Below are 22,468 nucleotides of genomic sequence, written 5' to 3' on the forward strand. Positions count from 1 at the left end.
GGAAGCACTGGGAGAAGAACAAGTACAGATACAGCAACCCTCTAGCATGAGTTGGTCCAGGTTAGGACATAGCTATGCTGGAAGAGCCTCCAGCTCCAAGTTGATCCAATACCTCCTACTCATCTTACCTGGTTTGGCAATCATAAAATAACAAGCATCAATGCCTGAGGCCCACAGCAATGGCTGCCACTCACTGAGTTTTCTTCATCGTCCTGGTCCACTTCCCGCTGCTGGGATTCCTGGCGTTTCAGTTTCACATCCATGGCTTCATTAATTAAGTCTCGCAGTATTGACACTCCTTTGGCACTCTTGACAAATGGGTGCTTAAAGAATAAAGTAAAAAATACTGTGGACAATTTATATGGTGACAGTGCCAAAACAGTACCTAGAATACAGTAGGTACTGGATAACATGTGTTGAGTCAATCAATGAATCTGATCTTTCTCTTTGTGCTTTGGACAACAGCTAAACCACACTCCCTTTATAACTCTGAGCAGAGCAAATTCAGTCTTTGCCCATCTTTTTCAGCATGGCTGAAATGCCTACGCCATTTCTCTCTGTCAAACCTAGCAATTCTCAATAGGGAGTATCATCTCCTGGAGGAAGTTGTGTAAACATGTTGGGAACATGTTATAGCTGTCACAATGTTTGGTGAGCACAAATGGCATGGGACACTAGCAATTCTGCAAAGTACAGAACTGTCCTGTACAACAAGGAACTGTGGCAGATTCTGCACATCTTTCAAATGTCTCAGGTTGTGTACACACCTTAGTAGATAATACCAAAAAAATGTTTTCAAGAGATATGCAAAAAGGCCAGTGATTTGGGAGGTGATTTTAGAGAGGGGGGCTTAATGGAATAAAGAAATTATTTAGAAATCACTGAAAAATCTACTCATCTGACTTGTTCTACGGTAGCATTTCCAACTACACATTTAGGTAAAAAGGATTTTAGTGCAAAAATGCAGTTGCTACAGAAATACTAAACTGATCATATATATGTAACAGATTTTGACCCAAATATTATTCAATCACCAAAGATACTTGAAACAAAGGGATATTGTTCAATTTCATTAATAAAAATTGCTTTATAAGTTTTTAATATTAATACCATCATATGTTTTTATTATTTGTATTTGTAGCACGTGGTAAGAAATCTATGCTGTGAAAGTTACACATGGAAATTCTTTTTGGGGAATTGCCTATTGTCTTCCAAACTTACTCCAATATTGTCCCCATTGTTCCTTGGCAATCCATTCTCTGTTCTCCATCACCCATCAAAGGATACAAGTTCCAAGTAAGAACTCCAGAGATGGAAAGTATACCTCAAAATGTGGTCAGATTGCAATACAGAAGATACATTTCCATGACATTTTGTCACTACCCCATCCAGGTAGGAAAAGAATTTGGCAATCCACTTAGAAATAAGACTCAGCTCATTTGCAATAATATCATATTGCTTTGTTCTTTCCACTTGGAAAAGCTACAAGATCATATCCCACCTTCTGTAATCAGAGACAAATAAATCTGGCCTGTTATTATTTAACATCAGTTTCATGCTAGTGTCCATTCATTCTTTTTACTGTATTTCTTAAATGGTGTAGTTTCTGATTTTCTTTCTTTTTTTTTTTTTTTTTTTTTTGAGATGGAGTCTTGCTCTGTTGCGCAGGCTAGAGTGCAGTGGCACAATCTCAGCTCACTCTAACCTCTGCCTCCCGGGTTCAAGCGCTTCTCCTGCCTCAGCCTCCTGCTGGGATTACAGGCATGTGCCACCATGCCCAGCTAATTTTTGTATTTTTTTAGTAGAGATGGGGATTCACCATGTTGGCCACGCTGGTCTTGATCTCCTGACCTCAAGTGATCCGCCTGCCTCAGCCTCCCAAAGTGCTGGGATTACAGGCATGAGCCACTGTGCCTGGCTAGTTTCTGATTTTCTTACAGCTCTTAAATCTAAACTCATTCATGATGCCAGGCACAGGTATCTATTTCATTATGTCTGCAAACTGGGTCAGGCAGAATTATTTGCAAATTGAAAGTCATATTATTTCATTATAAATTATCTTTATTTTTCTCCATCACATCACAGACAATATTGATTCTTTTTAAATTACAGGTATAAAAAGGTTTTATTATATGTGAGTTTCATTCCAAAAAAGTAATGAGAGTTTTTAAATATACACATTGTTATAAAAAGGGGGCACTGGGTCTGAAACGGCTGCAAATGATTGGTCTAGCCCAATTATAATAGCTGATATTTATCAAGTTCATACCATACTGTCTTCAGTACATGTGAACATTGTTCAAAGTAACACACATTATATCATTTAATCATCACAACACATGAGGCAGGTACTGTATCCCCATTTTATAGATCACAAAACTAAAAGAACAGAGAGGTTAAGTTACTTGCCTAAGATCACAAAGCTAGTAAATTGGGAGCCAGGATTCAAACCTGGGCAATCTGACCAGGATCCAAGCTCCTAACCACTAAGCATACTGTCTGCCCCATCCCACCTATCCTTCTAGGGCCAGGCCTAGAAGCTACCTACTCCAGGAAAGCACTTTTTGCATCTCCAGTCCAAAGAGGCCTTCTCCCACCCTGAACTACAACAGTACCCACCACTGATCTTAATTCTTTGTCAGACTCAGGTAGACTTGATGGTACCCCTGCTTTGGAATAAAGATTCAAGTTCTAATACTGACTGTGCTATTTACCAGCTGAGTGACCCTAAATGAGTAAACCTCCCTAAGTTTCCGTTTTCTTCATCTATAAAACTGAACTAATACCCACCCTTCACAGGGTCTATGTAACGATTAAATGGCGCATGTGCAAAGTATGGGGCGCACAGCAGGCACTCACTAAATGTCAATTCCCTTTCTCTAATCCCATACTGCCCTGTATTTTCTTGCATTATTGTCTTGTTCGATGATTTAACATTCTTTTCAATGTCTTTTCCACTCAAATAGATTTGAACCTCCCTAGAGGCAGGCAATGTCTTAAACTTCTTTTACTTTTTTTTTTGAGATAGCATCTCACTCTGTTGCTCACACTGGAATGCAGCAGCGCAATCATGCCTCACTGCAGGCTCAACCTCCTGGGATCAAGAGATTCTCCCACCTCCCACCTCAGCCTTCCAGGTAGCTGGAACTACAGGCATATGCCACCACACCTGGCTAATTTTTTGCATTCTTTTTGTAGAGATATGGTTTCACCATGCTGGCTGGCCTCCAACTCCTGGGCTCAAGGAATATACCTGCATCAGCCTCCCAAAGTGCTAGGATTATAGGCGTGAGCCACTGCACCCAGCCTGCTTTATACTTCCTTACTATCTCCACGTAGGTGACCTCATGGCATCTTTCGGTTAGTGTGTAAATGAAATGGAGCGAGGCGGCATCAGAGGGTGATTCATACCTGCAGGAGCTGAGTGGCTGTGGCTCTCTGCTCAGGACTCTTTACAAGACACTGTTTCACAAAATCTGTAAAGTTATCTGACCACAGCTCTGGTTTTCGGAATGTGGGAGGAGGATTTGTAGGAATCATGAAGATTGCCTGGTTAGAACAAACAAACAAGCAAAAAGATCTGGTAAAATAAAAGTAATGCTCCAATAAAAAAAAAATACATCAGGAATTACATTTGAAGCTTAGTAAATAATTTTTCACTTATCCACTGAGAGGCTCACCCAAATTCCAACAAAAGTCTAAGGATTTGCAAGTACAAAGCCTGACGGTTAAAGAACCTGATATATCTCCCTCTCTCCTTTTCCCTCTCTCATATATGGGTCTTGTTCCCTAAACCTCACAACATCGATCAAGCTTTATTATTATTATTTTGGTAACCACAGTACATTGCCTTTTAAAGTAGAAAGGTGAGACAGAAGAGTATCTACATCCTCAAGATAACCCTGGCCCCATGGTTGTCAAGTTTCCCTGCCTCTTAAAAGTTATTACCACCCCCAGATGTCAGCAGCAACTACACAATAAAGTCATTAACCAGAAGTCCCAAAAATCACAATGGGGTCATTAACTTCCAAACTAAGCTAAATCAACGTATGTGTGAGGGGGAAAAATTAAAAATTGGCCCACTATGTTGCAGTTACATTCTACTGTTTCCAAAAATAAGACTATTATTTATTAAATTTCCAATTTTAAAAAAGCTACGTTTTTTGAAAAGTAAAACACTATACAAATAAGCAGCTTAAATTATATTATTTAAATCTAAAATTGTAACTAGTAAATCTCCTCGCTCCTTCTCCCAAAAAAGAGGGAGGACTTATCTTGGGAACATGAATTTTTGTAAGTCTCTTAATAGGAGAATTAATTAATCAGAGAAGAGGAAGAGCTGGGGTAGGGAAGGATGGAGAGGACCACAGAGCCCCTGAGGAAGGCAGGGTTGGGGGCGGGTGTTACAACAGTGCTGTGATGAAGGGTTCTGGGACAGTTAAGCCTGGGAACTGCTTAGGGTGTCAGCACTGGAAGAGCTTCACTGGAGATGCATTCCATGGGCCCTTAACATTCTAGAAGGAGATAGAGGTTGGAGAGTACACAGTCTCCAGATGAAGAGAATCTGGGAATCTACAAGCCAGAACTTATAAATTCAAACACCTATAGGGGCCAGGCAGAAGCAAGACAAAAAATGAACAAGGCTGGGTTTCAGTGACATGAGTTCAAAAATACAGTTTGCTTTCTTCTTAATACTATTATAAGAAAAACATTAGAGAAATACTGTAATAAGTGGCAGCTGATACTTGGTGACACAACGGGGAATCATGGAGACTGATAAAGTAGAAAGTTCATACTCTGTATAAAGGAGACAACCACTACTCAGCTCCAGTGAGAATGTTGACATGGTAAAAAGTAGTTGCCCAAACTATTCAAAGTGAGTGAGTTAGTGAGAGTATGTGTGTGTGTGTGTGTGTGTGAGAGAGAGAGAGAGTGTGTAGTGCAAATCAAACTAAGCATTTCTATGGCCTACGTCCTGCCAGAGGGCTATCAATACACAACCTCTGGAATGGAGAGGGGTGGAACACACTTAATGACTACAACTAGAGTCAGTAGAGGTATATCATCTATAGTGACACGAATTACACATAATTCATTTATTGTTTGCAACCTAATCAAGTAAGCCATCGAACTAATTTTTTTTTTTTTTTTTTTTTTTTTTTGAGAGTCTCTTGTCCAGGCTAGAGTGCAGTGTCACGATCTCGGCTCACTGCAACCTCTGCCTCCGGAGTTCAAGAGATTCTCATGCCTTAGCCTCCCAAGCAGCTGGGATTACAGGCACAAGCCACCACACCCAGCTAATTTTTGTATTTTTAGTAGAGACAGGGTTTCACCATGTTGGCCAGGCTGGTCTTAAACTCCTGACCTCAGGTGATTCATCCACCTCAGCCTCCCAAAGTGCTGGGATTACAGGTGTGAGCCACAACGCCTGGCTTGAACTTAACTTTTTAATGATGATCAGTAACTAACCACGCCACTGGCTTTCTGTCTACTTCCTTACCCTCATTGGATGGATATCAGCATAAGGGGGCTTTCCTTCAGCCATTTCTATGGCAGTTATTCCCAGGGACCAGATATCTGCTACACAGTTGTATCCAATTTCCTGAATCACTTCTGGAGCCATCCAAAATGGTGTTCCTATCACTGTATTCCGCTTGGCCATGGTATCCTAAAATAGAAAGGGAGAGAGACCGACACTAAGCTTAAAACTACTGAGATGTCTACAGAAAAAAAAAAGAAGAAAAAAAAAACTATTGAGAAAAAGAGGCTTTTCCAACAATAAAAAAATGCCTTATACTTGTACATATAAAAACTATACTCCGAGCATGATTAAGCAGGCATAGAAGAAATTCAAATGACAAAGAAACACAAAAAGATTCTAATTATTAAAACACAAACTAAGATTGACAAAAAATTTTAAATTAATAATGCTGATAATAGCATAGAAAATCAGGCACTGAAATACAATGTTACTGCAGTATAAATTTTAGTACGTAAGTTGGCAATATTTATTCAACTTTTAAATATTCACATCCTTTGATCCAAATCTATTTCTTGAAATCTATCTTATGTTCAAGTGTTCCAAACTATATGCACAAAGACTGTAGAAATGTCTATAATGGGGGGATGAGGAGGAAAAGGAAACAACTCAAATGACCATCAAAAGATAAGAAGTTAAATATAATAAATAACTGTATACTGAAACACCACATTAAAAAGAAAAAAAATGAAGATATATACCTTTTCCTAGCATGGAAAAAATGCACAACATACATTATTACAAAGCAAAAAAAAGTTGTAAAATTATATGTAATATAGCCCTGTTTTTGTAAAAGGAATATATATATAATAATGATGATCATAACAATAATAAAACAATTACCAGTAATAAGAAATGTTGTTATATCATAGTATAAAAAATCTGGAGTAATACATACTAAACTATTAATAATAGTTATATCTAGTAGGCAGAACCACTAAAGGTTTTTACCCTCTATCCTGTATATATCTGTAACATTCTGAAAGTTTACATGAGCATACATATGCAGTAAAAAAATTTAAAAATTGATATATAGGCCGGGCGCGGTGGCTCGCACCTGTAATCCCAGCACTTTGGGAGGCCGAGGCGGGCGGATCACAAGGTCAGGAGATCGAGACCATGGTGAAACCCCGTCTCTACTAAAAAATAGAAAAAAATTAGCCGGGCGCAGTGGCGGGCGCCTGTAGTCCCAGCTACTCAGGAGGCTGAGGTAGGAGAATGGCGTGAACCCGGGAGGCGGAGCTTGCAGTGAGCCGAGATTGCGCCACTGCACTCCAGCCTGGGCGACAGAGCGAGACTCCGTCTCAAAAAAAAAAAAAAGAAAAAAAAAAAAATTGATATATAAAAAATAATATACAAAATATCTTAGTTTGTGGCCTAAAGAAGAATATGTGGATATAGTACACATTACAGCAAATAACCACTTGCATACTTTCTCAGGATAGCATGGCCCTACTGAAAGAGAACCTCCCTACAGTTCCTATGCTTTAGCAAAAGAAAGAATTTTTTTTTTTTTTTTTTTTTTTTTGAGAAAGAGTTTTGATCTTTTGCCCAGGCTAGAGTGAAGAGGCGCAATCTCGGCTCACTGCAACCTCCGCCCCTGGGGTTCAAGCAACTCTCCAGACTCAGCCTCCTATGTAGCTGGGATTATAGGCACCCACCACCATGCCCAACTAATTTTTGTATTTTTAGTAGAGACAAGGTCTCACCACGTTGGCCAGGCTGGTCTCGAACTCCTGACCTCAGGTGATCCACCTGCCTTGGCCTCCCAAAGGGGATTACAGGCATGAGCCACCACGCCCAGCAAAAGAAGGATTTTTAAACAGAACTAAATACAAGAAAGGATTTCCAATCATGATCACTGATATTCCTTCTGAAATGCCTGTGACTTAGGTTACGCAAGTCAGAAGCAAATGACAGGTCATTTAAATCAATCTCATTGTCAGTCCTATGTAAAAAATTAACACAGGAACTAACTTACTGCTTAGTCATTTCCTTAGCTCTGAAACTTCAAATTTGCAGGGGTGTTTTCAAATGGTGGCAAAGTTGTTTTCACTGGATTATTTCAATTAGAAATGGTTACTTGCATAGCTAGAAAGTTTTTGAAAATTATTAAGAGTAATGATTGTACACTAACCCCACTTAGATTTGTATTATAAAGTTATATTAGTACAATAGCATAGCAATAAAAAATATAAAGTTCGGAAGTTGACTATGGCATATGTGTGTATATATATGTGAGTGTGTGTGTGTATATATCATATATATGTGCTATATAAAACTTGTTAAATATATATGCACACATATACATGTTATATATATATAGCACACATATATAATACGATTTATGATTAAAATGTCATTTAAAACCAGCAAGCAAAGAACAGATTATGAAAAAAAAAGCACTGGGAATCTAGTTAGTCATTTGTAGAACTCTACACTTAAATGCCTACCTTATACTTTCACCAAAATAAGCTCAAATAAGTTGAAATTTTAAACATAAAAAACAAAGCCCAAAGAATACTTTAAAAAAGTACATTAGATGGCCAGGCATGGTAGCTCACGCCTATAATCCCAGCACTTTGGGAGGCAGAGGCGGGCAGATTACCTGAGCTCAGGAGTTCGAAACCAGCCTGGGCAACATAGCAAAATCCCATCTCTACTAAAAGTACAAAAAATTAGCCGGGTGTGGTAGCAGGCACCTGTAATCCCAGCTACTCGGGAGGCTGAAGCACGAGAATCGCTTGAACCCGGGAGGCAGAGGTTACAGTGAGCCAAGATTGCGCTACTGTCCTCTAGCCTGGGGGACAGAGCGAGACTGTCGCCAAAAAAAAAAAAAAAAAGTACATTAGCCAGGCATGATGGCGCATGCCTGTAGTCCTAGCTGCTTGGAAGGCTAAGGTGGGAGGATCACTTGGGCCCAGAAGTTCAAGATTATAGAGAGCTACAATCATGCCACTGCACTCTAGCCTGGGCAACAGAGCAGGGGTGGTGGCTCATACCTCTAATCCCAATACTTTGGGAGGCTGAGGCAGGAGTTCCAGAATAGCTTGGGTAAAACAGGGAGAGCCCATCTCTACAAAAAAATTTAAAACTTTAACTGGGCAAAGTGGCACACACCTGTAGTCCTGGCTACTTGGGAGCCTGAAGCAAGAGGATCGCTTAGGCCCAGGAGTTTAAGACCAAAATGAGCTATGAACATGCCACTGTACTCCAGACTGGGTGCCAGGGCAAGACCTTGTCACAAAAAAATAAAATAAAATAATTTAAAAAAAAACTATAGATAAACTGTTCTATAATGTTAAGGAGAAAAGGGTTTTTTAAGCATGACATTAAAGACAGAAACCATAAGATAAAAGGTAGATGGACTTTTCTGTACAAAATTTGGAAACTTATGTAGTATTTTTTTTAAAAAGCCATAATCAAAATTAAAAGACAACTAGTAAACTAGAAGATATTTCAGCACGTAAAAAAAAGGAGTAACAATTTTAACAAATTTTTTTAGTTTTGGTTTATCTTTTTTAATAGATTTATTTAAAAGATGCAACACTCAGTCAGGCACAATGGCTCAAACCTATAATCCCAAAACTTTGGCATGCCAAGGGGGGGCAGATTGCTTGAGCTTAGGAGTTTCAGATCAGCCTGGGCAACATGGTGAAACCATGTCTCTATAAAAACTACTAAAAATTAGCTAGGGGTGGTGGTGTGTGTCCGTAGTCCCAGCTACCCAGGAGGCCAAGGTGGGGGGATCACCTGAGCCTGGTGGTTGAGGCTGCAGTGAACCGTGATCACGTCACTGCACTCCAGGCTGGGTGACAGAGCAAGAACCTGTCCCGAAAAAAAAAAAAAAAAAAAAAAAGGTCCAACATTCAATTAGGAAAACTGACACACACAAAAAAGAACATTTACAAACAAATTATTATAAATGGCCAATAATCAAATGCAAAAATATGTGAATTGCTTTGAGAAATAACAAGAAAGATACAAGTTACTGCCCATTCAGCATTAGCAAATATGAGGGGAAAAGAGCACATTTATATACTGAAGTTGGAAACTGAAATTGTTCACTTCTAGAAGAAATTCAGCACTATGCATCAAAAGTACTTTGCCAATATACATTCATCTATTTTCTGACCCAGATTCCAATGTAAAGAAATTATCCTAAGGATTTACTCAAGGAAATGCTGCAAAATTTAGTTGCAGGAATGTTAATCACAGAATTTATGCTTATAGTGGTGGGAAAACTCTAAGCAACCTTAATGGGTACCCAACGTCCAACTGTAGGGAAAGAGTTAAATAAATCATGCTATATCCATACAATGAAATACCCATGTTGCCACCAGAAATAATATTACAGAGTCTTGGGTAAAGATGACAGCTTGAGCAAATACATTTTACTTTCACTCTCTCTCAAAACTCACTCAAGAAGATACTAAAAAGATTGTTTTTTAAGAATAAATCTAGAAGAATAAAAAAACAAAGGGGAAAACAACCACAGCCACAAAATTTTAAAAGCTGGAGAGCAGATGGCCCAGTAGTAACTAACTAAACAGACTATAAGATGGAATACTGAGTCAGTCGCCAGGAAAACTAGGAAACAACCTGATTTTAACACCAACCCCTCCAAAAGGCTTAGAAATTGGTGGCATCAGGTAGAGAAAAGAGGGGTGAAAACGGACATCCAAATAGGAAGCCTGGGTTGAAAGAGTTAAGAAGCAGCTAAGCACCTTAAACCCTCCTCTCCCAGCAAGCAACTAGTGGGCTTCCCTCGCCCCACCCTGGCATTAGACTGGAGGTGTACTCTCTGGGGAGTGAAACCAAGGATCTCTAGACTACAGAGAGTGTGGGTGGTGTTGTGAATCAGGAACATTAAATGAGCATTAACAGCTAACAATCCCCACCGCCACCACTTCCCAGAAGGCTGCCAGCAAGGCCTACAGCCTCTAGAGAAGAGACCTGAGAGAGGCCTAAACTTAGTAGTACTGGAGGTTTCACAACCAAACAGTCAAGTCAGATCATCTTATACTACAGTTTCAGTTTATTTTAGTGAAGGAAAAAAAAATCTCCTTTTTTTTTTTTTTAAACAAAACAACATACATGATCACAGTTCATTAAAAAAAAAAAAAAAAAAAAACAAGTACAGCAAGGTGCCAGGACACAAGATAATATACAAAAATCAATTGTATGTTACACTAGCAATGAACAATCTGAAAATAAGGCAAATCCATTTAAAATAGCATCAAAAAGTACAAACTACTTAGGAATGAATTTAACCAAATACATGCAAAACTTGTACACTGCAAATTATAAAACACTGCTAAAAGAATTAAAGAAAATCTAAATAAATGGAAAGACAGCTTATGTTCATAGATTGGAAGACAATATTGCCAAAATGACAGTATTTTCAAGCTGATTTAAGATTCAAAACAATGTCTACCAAAATCCCAATGGCCTTTTCTGCAGAAATTGACAAGCTGATCCTAAAATTTATGTGGCAATACAAGGGACCCAGAATAGCCAAAACAATCTTGAAATAGAAGGACAAAGTTGGAACACTCACACTTAACCAATTTCAAAACTTACTTCAAACTTACGGTAATCAAGAGAGCATAGAACTGGTGCAAGGACAGACATATAGGTCAATGGAAGAGAACTGAAGGCATAGAAATAAACTCATACATTTCAAGAAAGAAAAAACAGTCTTTTCAACAAATGTTGGAACAACTACATATCAACATGTAAAAAGAATGAAATTGGATTCCTATCTCACATCATGAAAACTAACTCAAAACAGATTACAGATCTGAACATAAGAGCTAGAACTATTAAACACTTCAGAGAAATCATAGGAGTAAATCTTCATGACCCTGCACTAGCTAATGATTTCTTAGATGTGACACCAGAAGCACAAGTGACAAAAGAAAAAAGAAATTGGACATGACCAAAATTTTAAAATTTTACATTTCAAAGGACACCTTCAAGACAACCCACAGAACGAGAGAAAATATTTGCAAATCATGTACATAAGGGACTTATATCTAAAATATATAAAGAACTTTTAAAATTCAACACTAACAAGGTAAAAACCCAGTTAAAAATGGGCAAAAGATTTAAATAGACATTTCCCAGAGATACACAAATGTCCAATAAGCAGAAGAAATGACAATCAACATCATTAGTCGTTAGTAAAATGCAAATCAAGACCACAAAGAGATACTACCTCTTACTCACTAGTATAGTTATAATCAAAAACACAAAAAAGAAAATGTTGGCAAGGATGCAGAGAAGTTGGAATTCTCATACCTCAGCCAATTTGGAAAACAGTTTGGCAGTTCCTTAAAAAATTAAACATGGAGTTACCATGTGACCCAGCAACTCTGTGTATCATATGAAAACAAAGATTCACACAAAAACCTGTACACAAATTTCATAGTAGCATTATTCCTAACAGCCAAAAAGCAAAACAATCTAAGTGTTCAACTAATGAATAAGTAAACAAAATGTGCTACAGCCACAGTGGAATATTACTGAGCAATAAAAAGGAATGAAGAATTGATGCATGTTACAACATGGATGAACTCGAAAACATTAAGTTTTCGAAGCCAGAAACAAAAGGGAACATTGTGTATGATTCTATTTATACAAAATATTCAGAATAGGCAAACCTATAGTGACAGAAAGCAGATTAGTGGTTGTCAAGGGCTGGGAGGAGGGTGGGGACTAACGGCTAAAGGGTACAGTTTGAGGATGACGAAAATGTTCTGATTAGACATTGGTAATAGTTGCACAATTTTGTGAATATACTAAACACTAAATTGTACAAATTAAAAGGGGAGAAAAATTCTGCCAAGGCAGGCATTATAGCAATAAGAACACTGTATGTCATTATTGGGTATTCAATCAATTACTAAAATTATTACTAAATGGAATGGATACTCATATATATACACACACAAATAGGTATACCTATATGTATATGTACATCATATATACATACATACATATGTATATATACATATATACATACACTTTTTTTTTTTTTTGAGATGGAGTCTCACACTGTTGCCCAGGCTGGAGTGCAGAATGCAATGGCACAACCTCCCAGGTTCAGCCTCCCACTTAGCTGAGATTACAGGCGTGTGCCACCACGTCCGGCTAATATTTGTATTTTTAGTGGAGATAGGTTTCACCATGTTGGCCAGGCTGGTCTCGAACTCCTGACCTCAAGTGATCCTCCCGCCTCAGCCTCCCAAAGCGCTGGGATTACAGGCATGAGCCACTGCGCTCAGTCAATATTATATTATTTTATAGACCACCAGAGTATGTACTCTTTCCATTTGGTTTCCTTACTAAGATTGTGGTTTAGATAATATTGTCTGGTACTATTTACTTGTGTGTTAACAACAAAACCTTTTGGAGAGCCCATAAATCATAATATTGAATAAGGTTCTGATTTATTTTAAACATTGAAGCAGTTTCTGTGCTGTTACAATACCTGAGACTCCCTAACTTGTCCCAGGCAGACTTATAATAAAAAAATAAAAATAATTTTAAAAAAAACTGTACATAACACCAGTTCTAAACATACACTATACATATTCATTCTATCACCCAAGAAAATCACTTGATATGTAATATTGTTGCAAATTTTAGAGTATACCTCCCTAGAACTGTTTCTATTTTTCTATATATACTTTCGTATATACTTATGTATTTTATAGAATCAAATAATTCTGGACTTCCTATTTTGAAAACAAGTTTTTTTTTTTTGTTTTTTTTTTTCACTTCCACACACTAGTTAGGCAGAATAATCAAGAGACTGTATCCTGGACTCAAACGAAGAGTGTTTCAGTACAGTAACTGCCAAGTACTAACTGGAAGATGAATGAGATGATGCTATGTCTTAGCCAAGGAAAGCAGTTTGGACTTAATTTTTCTTTCTTTTATAAATATGTTGATGTAGTCCACTACAGTAATCTATCATTTCTTGTTTCATTTTTCATCTTTATAAAAGTTAAACAAAGTTAAGCTATGTGACCTGAACCCCAGGAAAAGATCTAAAATAACCTACGGACTAGCTCTTTTGTAACCTATTGGCAGATTCTGTAATTTCTTACTAATACAATTAAGTCAAGTATTATATTTTTAAAATAGGCAAATAAAAGGAACTGCTTCTCAGGACAGAACTGAAAATTATCAATACAAGTAATATTTTTACTTACTGTAAGTTGACCTGCTACCCCAAAATCTGCAAGTTTTGCGTGTCCTTCTGTATTTAGCAAAATATTTCCTGCCTTGATATCTCGGTGTATTTTTCTCATAAAATGAAGGTATTCAAGTCCCTTAAGAGTTGATTGTAATATTGTAGCTATTTCATCTTCTGTTAACTGAAAAAAGAATAAGAGTTCAAATTCTATAAGTTTACATCAGCGCATTAGAAAAAGGAGAAAAAATCAGATCCAAACTCCTTTCTTTAATAGAAACAGATCTTATTCGACCTGTGAACGGCATTTGACTGCTTATACCATAGATACACTGACCACTCCCAAAGCTATATTTCCATACCAGATCTCCCCTCACTCAGATTTATGTATCTGCCTATACAACATCTCCAACTAGAATACCTAGCCAGCATCATAAGCATAACATGTTAAAATCAAATTCTATGTCTACCACCTTACCCCTCTCCCTCGATCCATCCAACCTACTCTACTTCTCCCACAGTCCTCTCTCTCTCAGCAAAAGGAAACTTTATTCTTTCAGTTGCTCTGGTCAAAAACCTTGAAGTCATCTTTGACTTTTCTCTATCTTCGAAATACTGTATATCCAAATACACCCTCTGTAATCACCATGGTCCAAGTCACCATCGTGTCCTGCCTGCACTATTCTCATAATCTGCTGACTGGTTTCTTTGCTTCTGCTCTTGACACTCTATGATGTATTTTCCACACAGAAGCTATGATTAAAATGTAAGCCAGAGTCAAAACTTACCAATGTCTTCCTAACTCACTTAAAATAAAAGTCAGTCCTTACCAAGGCTTTACATGATCTGGCTCCCAGCTACCTCTTTAACTTCACCTTCTACCACTTTCTACCTGACTCAATCTGTTTCAACAAGGGCTTGCTTCCTTGCTGTTCCTCAAACACTCTAAGCACACTCCCCTTTCTGGGCCTTTTCAACTGCCTCTTCTCTTCATCCTGATGTCTATCCAATTTGCTTCCTCAGTTTGCAATCTGCCCAAATATCACCACCTCAGAAAATGGACAGGACTTTCTTACTCCATTTCTAGCTCATTCTCTATTCCCTTAAATTACCTTGTCACTGCAGTATACTACCATCTGACATATTACCCATTATTTATCTATTTATGTGATATCTTCCCTGCTGGAAACACAAGCTCCTAAAAATGTCTGTTTTGTTTCCCTAATACCAATAAAGCCACCTGGCACACAGTAGGCACTGAAAAAAATATCTGTTGAATGATGATAAACAAATGAAAGTTAGAATGCTAGAAACTAGTATAGAATGTCTCATCTGTCCAATATAGACTTTCTGCAGACCCAACACCAGTCCTAAACAAACTCAATCTATCACCAAACTATTAACACAGTTCCCCTTCTGATGAACAACTCACACGTGAAAAGGAGTGTGCTCTGGTGCAAAAACTGTAGGATTTGGGATTAGGAAGATGTAGCCTTTACTCCTGGCTCTACTTTCATGTGACTTAAGCAAGTTACTGACCTTCTCTTAGCCTGTTTCCCAATCTATAAAATAGGAATATAACTTTTCTTTAACAGTGTCATGAAAATCAATTAATATAAGGTGTCATAATTTAACACCTATGATATTATCAATCAATATTTAATAAGCACCATGTACTATGCTAATAATATGAAAAACAGCCAAGCACAGTGGCACATGCCTGTAATCTCAGTACTTTGGGAGGCCGAGGCAGACAGATCACTTGAGGCCAGGAGTTCAAGACCAGCCTGGCCAACATGACGAAACCCTATCTCTACTAAAAATACAAAAATGTGCCGGGCATGGTGGCAGGCGCCTGTAATCCAGCTACTCAGGAGGCTGAAGCAGGAGAATCGCTTGAACCTGGGAGGTGGAGGTTGCAGTGAGCTGAGATCGTGTGCACTCCAGCCTGAGTGACACAGCCAGACTCTTTCTCAAAAATATATAAATAAATAAATAAAGGCTAGCCGTTACTAAGTGTTTAATCTATGCTAAGCACTATGTTTGTAATCTCATTTCATCCTTACAACAATTAAATGAGGTGGAGGAACTATTACTATCATCATCATTTTATACATAATGAAGCTGAGGCACAGACAAGTTAAGTCATTTATGCCAAAGGTCACAGAGAAATGATAAAGCTTTCACTAAAGTCCAGGCAAACACTATTGGCAAGGTAGTAGGCTAGAGTCTGGGGTACCTTCTATAGTGGAAGAGAACAAAGCTCATGACTTGACTTACCACCTCTTTATTCTAACCAGCTAAGCTAATCAGTTAAAGTAGCACTGCCTAATAGAAATATAATGGGAAACACAAATATAATTTCTCATTTTTTAGTAGCCACATTGAAAAAGGAAACAAGCAGGCGCAGTGGCTGGTGCTGTAACCCCAGCTACTCAGGAGGCCGAGGCACAGTAGTTCCAACATACAGTGACCTATGATCACACCACTGCACTCCAGCCTGGGCAATAGAGGAAGACTCTATCTTTAAAAAAAAACAAAAAAAGAAGAAGAAGAAGAAGAAAGAATTAATTTTGATAATCTGCTTTACTTAACCATATTTATCCAAAATATTACCACTCTACCATGTCATCAATATGAAAAAATTAAAGACTTTTGTTTACAATATTTTTGGCAATAATTCTTCAAACTCTGGTGTATAATTTATATTTACAGCATATCTCAGTTCAGACTAGCCACATTTTAAGTCCTTAATAACCACATGTGGCTAGTGGATATCACGGTGGACAGGGCAGGGTTATAACATTTGGTAAAATAACGTGTAGTAATTAAAAATCAGCACTTAGGCTGGGCATGGTGGCTCATGCCTATAATCCCAGCACTTTGGGAGGCCAAGGCAGGCAGATCACGAGGTCAGGAGATCAAGACCATCCTGGCTAACATGGTGAAACCCCGTCTCTACTAAAATTACACAAAAAATTAGCCGGGCATGGTGGCGGGTACCTGTACTCGGGAGTACAGTTACTCGGGAGGCTGAGGCAGGAGAATGGCATGAACCCGGCAGGCAGAGCCTGCATTGAGCCGAGATCACACCACTGCACTCCAGCCTGGGCAACAGAGTGAGGAGACTCCGTCTCAAAAAAAAAAAAAAAAAAAAGGCGCTTAGTAATTAAGTTAAAATTTACTTAAATATAATAACCTACTATTACAACGGCAAAAAAAAAAACTAAAAGTGCCGTCAAAATTAACTTTGGACTGGTTTAAAATACCTGAAATAAATTGACTTAATGCTGTATAGAAGCCCTGAAGTCCAATGTTTAATTCAATAAATTATTCCAGTTTTGGAACTTCTTTACATATATCTTATGTTAGGATATTATTCCTAAAGAACTTGCTATTTGATTAAGCAAACACACTAATTCTGAATAATGTAAATTAAGAAGATAGCATATGAATAATCCAAAAGTTATAACTCAGTTTTAAAACACCCTTACCTTATAATTTATGTAGCACCTCACAATTTACAAAGTACTTTTACATATTTAAATTAATTTTCCCAACTTTGCAAATATGTAATATAGGTATTATTATTATTAGTTTTCTTATTAAGACAAACTAAAGGCTAAGATTTTCCCTGTTTCTTCTCTTATCCACACACAATGTACACAGAGGTGAGGGTTCTCTTTTTTATTTTTTGAAACAGAGTCTTGCTCTGCTGCCCAGGCTGCAGTGCAGTGGCGCAGTCACAGCTCACAGCAGCCTTAACCTCCTGGACTCAAGCAATCCTCCCACTTCAACCCCCAACACACCCCAAAAGTTAGCTGGGACTACAGGCACATGACACCACACCTGACTATTTTTTTTTTCTTTTTTCTTTTGTAGAGACGAGGTCTCATTATGTTGCCCAGGCTGGCCTTGAACTCCTAGGCTGAAGCAATCCTCCGCCTCAGCCTCCCCAAGTGCTGGGATTACAGGCATGAGGTACCACACCCAGCCCCAGAGTTATCTTTCCAAAACATACATCAGATGGCTCACTCACTTGCTTAGAATCCAGCAATGGTTTCCTATCATACTTGGGATAAAATTCAAACTCATTCCCATGACCTACAATATCCAGTACAATCTAGCCCTGCCCACCTGTCAAACCCCATCTCCTACAGCTTCTCCTTTGCCTATTCGCTTCTAGTCACGGTAGCCCTTCTATCACTCAGACATGCCAAACTCATTCCAGCCTCAAGGTCTTTGCACTGGTTACTGCCCACCTACAATGTTCCTTCAGGACTCTTAGCTCCTTTTTGTCATTTGAGTCTTCCTGTAAATGTCACCACTTCTGAGTGACCTTCCTCAACTACTCTAAAATAGCCCACCAAACAGTCTCCACAACTTTACCATCACTTCATCCTCATTCATTTTCTTCATAGTATATATCATTATTATATCTTTTCTATTAATAGTTACCATTAATTTGCTTTTGTTGCCCTATTCCAAAGTGCACTATCACGACAGTAGAGTTGTCATCTGTTTTATTTACTATTAGATTCCTCAGGCCTAAAGCAGTGTTCAAGAAATATTTACTGAATGAATACATAAAGAGATTAAGTAACTGAACCAGAACTAGAACCCATGACTCTTAGGTCTTATACTGGCAACCACAGTAACAGCAAATAATCTTTCATAAGGGGATTATTCTCTGATTAACAGAAATAGAGGAAGTTAATCTCTGAACATGCTAGGTAGAAGCAGAAACCCAAATCCAAATCCAAATTTAAACATTTAGAATTCATTCTATAACCAAGATTTAACAGACACTTTTTTTCCCAGTAAGAAATAACCAAAGCATGCTAAAAATCACTGGACTAAATTGGTGTCAAAACTGCCACATTGCCAGGCATGGGCGGGTCACACCTGTAATCCCAGCACTTTGGGAGGCTGAGGTGGAAAAATTGCTTGAGGCCAGGAGTTCGAAACCAGCTTGGGCAACATAGTGAGACCCTGTCTCCACAAAAAAAAAATTTTAAAAGAAAACAAAATATGAGCTTGGCATGATGGTACAAGTCTGTAGTCCCAGCTACTCAGGAGCCTGAAGTGACAGGATCACTAGCGCCCAGGAGGTAGAGCTGTAACTGTAGTGAGCTATGACTGTGCCACTACACTCCAGCCCAGGTGACAGGGGACTCTTGTCTCTTAAAAATAAAAAGCTGTCACACTTAGGAGACATAAAAGAATAAAGACGGAAAAGAACCATGGAAAAGGGGAAATGGGACAGTCGTCTCTCTAGTAGGAGAATGCACTGAAAAAGAGGCAGAAAAAAGATAGCATAAGAAACTAGCTCAGTTGCATTGTTCTAGAAGGTAAACCTACCGTTTTATTTCGTAATCGAATGATATCAGATACAGAACCAGCCCCACAGTACTCCATAACGATCCATAAGTCTGTGTTCTTAAAATAACTGCCATAATATTTGACTACATGAGGGCTAGAGAGAGAGAGAGACAATACAAATTAATAAAATGGCCTTCAAACATCTCTTAATTCATGCTATTAAGTATAGAAAAATTAATTCCTCATCTGGAAAGATCAATTATTCATAGTTAAGGATAAAATAGGCAACCTCCTGATAAGAATGCAAAATGGTATAGCTTTTCCGGAGGGTAATAAATCACAGATGTATAAAAAAATCAGTGGCTCCTTTAACCAGCATTTCTATGTCTACAATTTACCCTCAAAAAAGAATTATAAATGTTCAAAAAGCAACAGTTACCGTCATAGTACTATTAACAAAAGTAGAAATTTAGATAACATCTAAATGTGCATCCAACATTAGGGAATTTATTTAAGAATTAATGATACAGGGCCGGGTGCAGTGGCTCATGCCTGTAATTCCAACACTTTGGGAGGCCGAGGCGGTGGATTGCCCGAGCAAGATGGTGAAACCCCGTCTCTACTAAAATACAAAAAGTTTGCCACGCATGGCAGCGTGCGCCTGTTGTCCCAGCTACTGGGGAGGCTGAGGCAGGAAAATTGTTTGAACCCGGGAGGTGGAGGTTGCAGTGAGCCGAGATGGTGCTACCGCACTCCAGCCTGGGCGACAGAGCAAGACTCCGTCTCAAAAAAAAGAAAGAATGATATAGCCATATAATAAAATATCATGAATCCATGAAAAATGCTATAGAGGAGTATATGAGAAGACATCGTGTTTACAAAAACAAACAAACAAACAAAAAAGCAGGCTACAAAACAGTAATTATTGTAAAACTCCAAAGAGATTTGGAAGAATATGTGTATCAAGGAGTATTTAAGAATGATGATTTCAGGCAGGCGTGGTGGCTCACATCTGTAATCCCAGCACTTTGGGAGGCTAAGGCGGGCGGATCACGAGGTCAGGAGATGGAGACCATCCTGGCTAACACGGTGAAACCTCGTCTCTACTAAAAATACAAAAAATTAGCCAGGCATGGTGGCGGGGCCTGTAGTCCCAGTTACTTGGGAGGCTGAGGCAGGAGAATGGTGTGAACCCAGGAGACGGAGCTTGCAGGGAGTCGACATCACGCCACTGCACTCCAGTCTGGGCAAGAGAGTGAGGAGACTCCATCTCAAAAAAACAAACAAAAAGAATGATGATTTCTCCAAATGGAAAAGTGATTTTCTTTTCTTTTCATTTGAATTCTTCTAAGAAGTCATATGTACTTTTAATACAAACATATACACACAACAACCTATTATAAAGAAAAAATGTTCAGTATCAAACCTGGAATTTTAGGTCTCAAGCTGGAAGAGAGATACCAAACAAGAAATTTCAGAGAAAAATCAAATATCCTATTAAAATAAAATAATGTGCCCTCTGAGAACTGCCAGCTTTAACTGGCTAGATGGTTATCATGGTCAAATAAAGTTGCATAACAACTGATGCTAAAACCAAATTGGCTTTATTAACTCAGAATTCAGAATTTCCTCTTCAAACCTCGGGAAACATGCCAGTGACAAGGACAGCAAAACACACACACAAAGTCACAAGGACAGCAAAACATACATACACACACACACACACACAAAATATTAATGAAAAAAGTGACTACGGTAAATATCAACACATTTACTCTCCCTATAATACAGTACTGACGGGAGTTAAATACTGCAGGCCATTACTATCTAGTATTTACTACTGAAATATGTTCTCTATAGTCTTGCATTGTTGGCTAGATTCTCCTCTATACATATATATATGTATATGTGTGTGTGTGTGTGTGTGTGTATATATATATATACTTAGCCTGTCCAATTAGTCTATAAGCTCCCAGAGCACAAGGGCTCTGCTCTGTATTTCACTGTATTCCTTACAGTGCTTAGCACAGGGTAGACTCTTCAAAATATCTCTTCTTTAATTAAAGACATTTCCATACTCTGTTTGGAACACAGCTCCTACACAGTCTATCGAAAGTGACCAAGTCCCAATTTGCCAAATGGAAAGAACTTCCAAAATGTATCTGAAAAAGGAGCAAATGGAAAACTGCCACCTTCATCTGGTCAATCCAATCAAGAAAAATTGGGATTTTATCTAGTAGACAATAATCACAAAAATAGAAGGAAAAAAAAAAAAGGAGGGAGAGAGAAAAGAAAGGACTATATTCCCAAGTCTGTGAGACTGAAAGGCTTCTGGACTAATTTTCTAGTAGGTAGCCCCACCTAAACCCTAATGTAGAAGTTTTGCAAACAGGGGGTACTAAGTTGATCTGCTGACCAAAAAGCCTTCAGAAAAATGAATGCAGCTTCAACTGAGAGAATTTCTCACCCATCTTCAACTAACTAGAACTGGCATTGCCCCTAACTTTGTGTTTGTCTCTAATCTAAATAGTGCTGGGGAAGCCTGCTCTATCAGTGACCAACCCATGTTGTCACGGAATTTCAGAGCAAACCACGTGGTTTTCTGTGGTCGTCTTTTGGTCTAACTTCCTGCTTACAACATTTGACAAATCTTAGTTCCTCAAAAATAAATACTTAAGTACTCTCAGCTGGAATAATTTTTTTTAATGTGAAGGAACAGACAGTAGTATATACATAACTACTCTTTTTTTTATAGATTTACCTGATATTCTAAGGTTTCTAGAACTAAAAAACATCTGAATTATCTGTTCTTAGCTATCTCTGCAGAAATGTTTTCTCAATAGGAAGTAAAAAAGATCATTATCACAAAAAAAAAAAAAAAAACAAAGCACCACCTTCTGCCTCCTCTTCCTAGTGTCTAAAAGGGCTCACTGAAAAAAAGAAAAAAACCAGGCCTGGTAGCTCACTCCTGTAACCCCAGTACTTTGGGATATGGCCAAGGCAGGCGGATCATTTACAGCCAGGAGTTTGAGACCAGCCTGACCAACATGATGAAACTCTGTCTCTACCAAAAATACCAAACTAGCTGGGCGTAGTGGCACATGCCTGTAGTCCCAGCTACTCGGGAGGCTAAGGCACAAGCATCGCTTGATCCTGGGAGGTGGAGGTTGTAGTGAGCCGAGATTGCGCCACTGCACCCCAGCCTGGGCAACAGAGTGAGACTTCGTCTCGAAACAAAACAAAAAAAAAAACTGAAAAAAAACAAAAAAACAAATGCCACGCATAAAAATTATGGAAGGTTGGCTACAAAAACAACCATTTTCATATTTTTTTCCAAAAAGAAAATGCAGTGATTCCATCGAATTCTCCCTTCTGCAAAATATCTAAGTAAATGTGTCTCTAGG

The 22,468-nt window shown here is 38.4% G+C and overlaps 1 protein-coding gene across 4 annotated transcripts in view; it reads right to left on the reverse strand.

The window, feature by feature from the left end:
* STK4 (serine/threonine kinase 4) overlaps positions 1 to 22,468 on the reverse strand; it is a 107,025-nt gene that overhangs the window by 71,703 nt on the left and 12,854 nt on the right. For all 4 annotated transcript variants that reach the window (XM_008016366.3, XM_037982740.2, XM_073006292.1 and 1 more), the window contains 5 exons: positions 19,104 to 19,218; positions 13,762 to 13,926; positions 5,501 to 5,668; positions 3,412 to 3,549; positions 195 to 323 (listed from right to left, as the gene is read on the reverse strand). In XM_008016366.3, coding sequence (XP_008014557.1) covers positions 195 to 323; positions 3,412 to 3,549; positions 5,501 to 5,668; positions 13,762 to 13,926; positions 19,104 to 19,218 — 715 coding nt within the window. The remainder of the gene's footprint in view (positions 1 to 194; positions 324 to 3,411; positions 3,550 to 5,500; positions 5,669 to 13,761; positions 13,927 to 19,103; positions 19,219 to 22,468) is intronic.

This window comes from Chlorocebus sabaeus, chromosome 2, assembly GCF_047675955.1.
Source record: "Chlorocebus sabaeus isolate Y175 chromosome 2, mChlSab1.0.hap1, whole genome shotgun sequence".
NCBI lineage: Eukaryota > Metazoa > Chordata > Mammalia > Primates > Cercopithecidae > Chlorocebus > Chlorocebus sabaeus.